The sequence below is a fragment of the Zingiber officinale genome, chromosome 2A (assembly GCF_018446385.1).
Source record: "Zingiber officinale cultivar Zhangliang chromosome 2A, Zo_v1.1, whole genome shotgun sequence".
Lineage (NCBI taxonomy): Eukaryota > Viridiplantae > Streptophyta > Magnoliopsida > Zingiberales > Zingiberaceae > Zingiber > Zingiber officinale.
Genome location: NC_055988.1, coordinates 127,025,773 through 127,032,743, shown reverse-complemented (window position 1 = coordinate 127,032,743; position 6,971 = coordinate 127,025,773). Strand labels below are relative to the sequence as shown.

Genomic DNA, 6,971 nt, shown 5'->3' with positions numbered 1-6,971 from the left:
TCTAACCTGTGTTACTATTTCAGATCTCACGACTTCAACCACCGAAGGTGACCTGTGAAGGAGGAGGTTCCCGAGTGAGGAGGAAAAGGAGCTAACAATTATTATTTTCATATATATTACTCATGAATTATTGATAAGATTTTACCGGACAACTTATTAATATTATTATATTAAGAAGTGAGTATGATCCTCCTGACCCTAATTATCTTTTAATATTATTTCACATGCTTAAATCAAGTTCAAAAAAATTACCATTCTCAATCAATAAAGCATACCATATTCTTTTTGGTCGAAGTGAAATGATCATATAATTTCCAGTGGCTCCTTGAGCATTTGATCCAATGTCCTCAACATACTGTAAATTAAGATTCTCTCCGGATGAGATAGGTCACAAGCCACAAAAATATGCCTCTTCATTGCGATTTCAATCCAACTGCATCCCGCCGGTTTCTTAAGGTCCATTGTCTTCATCTGTCTCCTGACCTGCTCGACACCCTCCCACTTCCCATCTGCGGCATAAATGTTAGACATCGCCAAATAATTTCCAACATTTTCAGTCTCTGCATCAAATAATTTAGCTGCCACGAGCTGCCCTATTTCAACTTCCTTGTGAATTTTACAGGCACCGAGTAATGTTCCCCACACACCGGTATCAGCCTCACATGGCATGTCAAGTATAAATTCATAAGCTTCTCTTAATCGACCTCTTCGTGCAAGAAGATCCACCATGCAAGCATAGTGCTCCATAGTAGGTCTAATACCATGATTCTCGGTCATGGATTCGAAAAGCTTCCACCCCTCGTCTATTAGACCGGCATGACTGCAAGCTGACAAAAGAGCAGTCATTATAACATGATCTGGCTTGACATTAGCCTCGAGCATATCAAAGAACATCCTGATTGCTTCGTCTGCCAATCCATACATCGCATAGCCGCTTAGCATAGCGGTATAGTTTACCAAGTCCTTCTTGGAGCTTGCCTGAAAGAGTTTGTATGCATCACTAATGCTTCCGCATTTTGCATAAGAATCTAAAAGAGTACCTACAAGGTAAATGTCCTCTAGATGAGTGCGAATTACATAGCCATGGCACTGCTTTATCAGATAAGGAGAAGCCACACGCACACAAGCTGGAAGGATGCTCATAATACTCAGAGAATCAGGTTTCAAGCCTTCATTCTGCAGCTGATGGAACATAACAAAAGCTACATCACTGCAATAATATAGTGCGTGACCTTGAATCATAACGTTCCAAGTCGTTACATCTTTCTCAGACATCTGAACAAAAACCATTTTTGCATCATCTGGACGACCATGTTCCAGATAGCCCGAAATCATTGTGTTACCAGTGATGAGATTCCTTTCTGTCCAACTGCTGAAGAATTTATGTGCATCCTCAATGTCACCGCACTTTGTGTATGCATCGAGCATTGCATTGCCGACGGTCACTAGGCTCACAAAACCAGACCGGAGGGCATAAGCATGAATTTCTTTGACTTTCCTTCTGCCATTTAAAGTACCAGCCTGAATCACACTCAGTAATGTTACAGAGTCAGGATGTATTTGTTCATGATTCATTTGATTCAGCAGGTTAACAAACTTCTCCAACCGACAATTATCAACATAAGCTGAGAGCATTACATTCCATGACACTATATCTTTTTCTTTAATACCTTCAAATGTTTGCAGTGCATTCTCTAGTTTGCCACACTTTCCGTATAAATCAACAATGGAGTTTCCTAAGGTTGTTTCTTTGTAAAGAAGGTTATGACGAAATGCATAACCATGTATCCTCTTTCCCCCTTCTAGATCATATCGTTGAGTGCATAATGGAAGAACACTTACAAGAGTGATTGAATCAGGCTTTCTTCCACTCATCAGCAGCAGCTGCAATAAAGCAAATGCTTTTGAAATCCAACCATTGTTAGCATATCCAGCAATCATGGTATTCCATGTCACTAGGTCCCGCATATCCAATTCACCGAAGACGCATTCAGCTCGCTCCATCTCACCAATTCTCGAATAGTACATCATGAGTGCATTACAAACAGAAAGGTCAGTGTCGAGACCATGGCGCAATATGTAACAATGGAATTCCATGCCGTAGCGCGAAGCATCTTCTAGAAATGCACATACAGGGAGGATGCTCACAATTGTGATTTCGTTCAGCAAGAAATTCATTGACACCATCTGAGAAATCATTGTGAGAGCATCATCAAAGAGCCCACACTGTGAGCACCCTCCAATCAACGAATTCCATGAGACAATGTCCTTGTAAGGTATGAGAAAGAACACTCTACGAGCATCATCGACGAAGCCACACTTGGTGTACATTGACACAAGTGCATTCCCAACTAAAGTACCAACTTCCAGTCCCATCTTTATAGCATAACCATGGATGCTCTGTCCAGATTGCAGAAGATCTAGCTTGGCAATGACTGGAAGAATTACAGCAAGAGTTATCGCATCAGGCTTACTTTCTTTGACACCGCACACATGCATCCTTAGGAACAAATGCAATGCCTGATCATGAAGTGCAGCACGAGCATATCCTGTCAAAAGCACATTCCAAGCAACTGAATCTAGGTTATCCATCTCCTTGAACACCCGACGAGAACTACACAGTGCACCGAACTTGGCATACATATCTATCATAGCCTTCTGAACTGCTGCAAAGACTACATAGCCCGTCTTCATTGCAAACCCATGGATGGCTTCTGCAGGCCCCATATCGAGAAGCACAGTCACCCCCGCTGCAGACTTGATGGTGGCAGCAAGAGCAAAGCTGTCCGGCATCAACTGGGCACTAAGCATCCTTTTGAACATTGACAGAGATGCGTAATGCTCATGGTCTGATGTGTAACACCTGATCCTCTTGTTGCAGGTTTTAGAATCTGGTAGAGGCATTTCGTCGAGCAGCTGAGAAGCATCCCTGGTGTTGGATTGAGTAACGCCATTAGAAATGGCAAGCGCCTTACCAGAGAAAGCTGAGTACAAAGATCTAATGGGTGCTAACTTCAGTTGGATGGATACTCGTAGAGCGCATGCTTGAAACATCAAACTGCTAGTTGAAGGTCGTACAATCTCACTGGATAAATCCTCGATCCAGCATTTTATTTCTGAGCCAAGGTCTGCACCCAATCAATCATCCGTGTTGTTGCTATCCGACAGAGGAACCTTTAGACACAGCGGCGCTCTGTAGGGAATCGGATTGAGTCGGAGGTCGCCAGAAGTTGATCGGCACCGCCGGCGGCGGCGGCGGAAAGCCTTGAGAGGGATTCGTGTTATATATTTATAACGGGCGTGTTATTCTTCTGGCTACGAACCGCCATATTGGGTGTAACAGCGCTTCGCCTGTGCTATATAATTCCCTCGATCGCGCTGCTCAATCTGCAAATAGCGAAAACTAGGGTTTTGATATGGCGGCCGCGATGCAGCTTGTTGCTCTGCCTGCTCTTCATCCTCATGACTCGTCTATTATTTGATCGAGGTTCGTGAGCCATTCTTCTCGTGGATCTGTTTCTTCGTCGAGCATATTGAAAAATTTGCTTCCTTTTTACGTACTTGATCTTTAATCTGCTCGTTTCGAAAGCTTTTCTTCGATTTTGTGTTTTGCTCCTGTACATGCATTTTTCATCGAGGTCTTCCCTGCGAAAATAGATCTTTTGTTCAGATGGAACATCGGGCAAACCCTAATTTTTCATCGAGTGTCTCGACAATTAACTCTGCTCACATCCTATCTATGAACAGCCTTGGCTCGATTTGTCGATCTTTCCGTGCTTGATTTCTTCGTGTTCGTTGCCGTTTTGCATCTGGGTTTCTTCCAATGCATTTGAAGGTGGGATAGTGTGTATCGGTGTTGTGCTCTCATAGAACGCATTTCTCACTGAAAGTGGTTCCTGCAAAAGCGATTTTGGGGGAGTAATGGAACAAACCCTGATTCTTCATTAGTGTCTCGACAATTTATTTTCCTCATTCTGAAGCAATGGAGGTCTGATCATGGTTGCTATTTTGTCATGTGTACGAATCTTCTCATTTTGGCTCGGATTCTCTCTTGCTGTAGTTTGTGTTAACAATTACTGGTTATGGATGCCCGATGATGGAAAATCTTACAACTTTAGAGGCTTTTATGTTCTTCCAGTGTTGACCACATTTGCTGATTACTCTCACATCCCGACCTGATTACGCCATTTTTGGCATCGCTTCTTCTTCTTCTTCTTCTTGTTGTTATTATTATTATTATTATTATTCAGTATTCACGTGAATGTGATCAATCTGGAAATTCATATACTAAGCCTCGATGATTCTGAAAAGCTATGAGATCTGAGGGCCACCTGCACTGATTTTCTTGAATTAAACATGTTGGTCCAGTAAATTGCTTGCATGAAAATTTTAAAAACTCGTATTTCATTGGTTTATCCTTGCTATTTCTTATCTTTTTTTTGTCTTGATTATGCAATTTTACCAATTCTTTTTGTATTTTGATTCTTTTCCCTCTTTGTTTCGGTGAAGAACATCTGTAAATCATTTTTTTTATAACAATAACCCTCTGCGAGAATTCGGCCAGCTCATCGCCCATGTCGACGTCGCCTTCGATACAATCTATGCGAAGCCGACGCAGCTGACAGAACTACAAGACAAAACTACATTTCTTCCCCGGAAGAACCAATGATTGGCGCCTGCTTCCTCTCTGTAAAATCACACTTCCATGGCCCAATTCAATCATCATGCATTCCGATATCTTCAATCCATGGCCGATGTGAAGCTGCTCGGGAAATTGTCATGCCCCTACGAGCCTGCGAGGGTGGCCCTACAACTGAAGAAAGTCGAGTACGAGTACTTGGAAGAAGAGATCGGAAATTGCCATGCCCCTACGAGCCTGCGAGGGTGGCCCTACAACTGAAGAAAGTCGAGTACGAGTACTTGGAAGAAGAGATCGGTGGCAAGAGTAAGCTCTTCATCCTTGCATCTAACCCGTCCTCAAAAAGATCCCCGTCCTAATCCACCGCATCCATGGTGGCCGCCTCCTTTGCGAATCCGTCATCGTCCAGAACATCGACGAGGCCTGGCCGGCGGTGCCTGGCCTCATTCCCGCGAGGTCCCACGACCGCTCCCTCCACCGTGGGCAGAGAGGCTCTGCAGGCACGAGGCGGTGCAGGGGATGATGCGGAGACGGAGAGGCTGATGGAGATCTTCCAGTAGGCCCAAACAGTTAATGAAACCGTCTGGAAGATGAATTTGAATAATTAGTTATAGCCCATGAAATCTGTTATGGCTGTCTTTTTCTCTAAATTTTTTTATTGTTCTCTCTGGAAGTAGTCCACGCTGTCAATGGCTACTAAAATTTTTTTCACTAACCAGAAAAATACAAAAAAATAAAATTTTAAAAAAGAGAGAAATCCTTTATTTTTTTAATTTTTAAAATACACAAGGACTATTATTCTAACTTTGTCTAAAAATATAATTTCAATTTAAATTAATTTTGATTTAAATAAAATAGGAAACAAACGCCCTTTTTATTATTGTTTCCGTGATAAAGGGGAGAAGGTCATGCTTTTAACAATTAGGTGCGAAGAGAGATAAATTACGTACAGTTTGTATTTCGCCTGGTTATATTTCGCCCAAATAAATTGTTTATATTTCGCTGTTTATATTTCGCCTTTGAAACAATTAGAGGAAATGTGCATCCTACTCTGAATACAAGGATGGGAAATAAGTCAGAGTTGAGATTTGGAGTGTTCAAGATTGTTTGATAAGGTAGTTGAGCTGAGTTGAGTTTAAAATGAACCAAACTTTTAAAATGAATGTTCAAGTTTAACTTATTTATTTTTTATGAGTTTGAGTTTGTTTGAAATTTGACTTGAGCTCGGTTCGAACTTGGTTCAAGCTTGATTCATTTAGATATTATCAAGTTCTCAATTCAAGTTTGTTTGATTAGTTATTGAATTTAATAATTTAAATTTATTTATTTATTTTATTTTATTATTTATTTAGCATATTGAAAAAAATTTATTAATAAATATGGTTCGTGAATATTGTTCATGAACGTTAACGAGCTGAACACATATATGTTCAAGCTTGTTTGTTTAGTTTAATGAGTTGTTCAAATTTATTTGTTTAATTAATCTTATGTATATTGAACGAATATAAAACAAGCTCTTATCAAGTCGAACATCAAGTTTATTCACGAATGCTTAGTTCATTTACAACTCTAAATACAAGTGATCGTCTGTTTATATTTCGCCCAAATAAATTGGGAAGACAAGCGGTCTTCGATTTGATTAGCTTTGATAAATTTAGAACACACCTTTAAAATTATCACCATTAAAATTTAAAATTTGATCAACTTCTTATGGAAGGAACAAAAAATCTAGCAAAAATTAAAAGGACACCTCTGTTTTTTTTTTCAACATCCCTTATTCACATTATAGTTATGATTTTATAATTGTTAAGTATATTACAATTTCATAGCTCTACAATACAATGTAGATTTAACCATATTCACTTATACATTTACATTGTAGCGCACCTGATTTAATGCATGAGGCAGGAGAACGAGAACAACTATATCATGTTAAAAGGGACGGATGGGATGAAACATTTTTTTGATTAAAAAAAAATAACAATCTCAATACATTCTTTTGATTTTTAATTTTTAATTTGTGCCCCAAAAAAATTGCCTATAGAAGTTGACAAGGAATAGTTAGCTACCACCATGTCCTTCAAATCAAATGAGGTTGGAATAGAGACGTAGAATGGAAGAAAGAAAGGCCAAATGATGATGATAAAAAATCACAATCACACAGCCATCAAATGACCCACCACTTAACATTATACCAAGTGAATGGACAAGAAATTGTGTATAATTGAAGACCCCACTTTGATATGTATTCTCCTAGCCATAAATCAAGGTCAGTTCATAACAGATTTTGATTGACAATCGAGTTGATGCAATTGCAACCAGATTTTGATCC

At 39.9% G+C, this 6,971-nt stretch overlaps 2 protein-coding genes across 2 annotated transcripts; one reads left to right on the top strand and one right to left on the bottom strand.

The window, feature by feature from the left end:
• Positions 1-232: 232 nt before the first annotated feature.
• On the bottom strand, positions 233-3,202 carry LOC122042255 (putative pentatricopeptide repeat-containing protein At5g08490). The gene has a single exon (XM_042602271.1). It carries the CDS (start codon positions 3,052-3,054, stop codon positions 304-306), a length of 2,751 nt encoding a protein of 916 aa, XP_042458205.1. The 5' UTR covers positions 3,055-3,202; the 3' UTR covers positions 233-303.
• A 35-nt stretch (positions 3,203-3,237) lies between these two features.
• On the top strand, positions 3,238-5,257 carry LOC122042254. Its single transcript, XM_042602270.1, has 2 exons — positions 3,238-3,487; positions 4,565-5,257. The coding sequence occupies exons 1-2, from the start codon at positions 3,463-3,465 to the stop codon at positions 4,996-4,998; spliced, it is 459 nt and encodes a 152-aa protein (XP_042458204.1). The 5' UTR covers positions 3,238-3,462; the 3' UTR covers positions 4,999-5,257.
• The last annotated feature ends 1,714 nt before the right edge of the window (positions 5,258-6,971 follow it).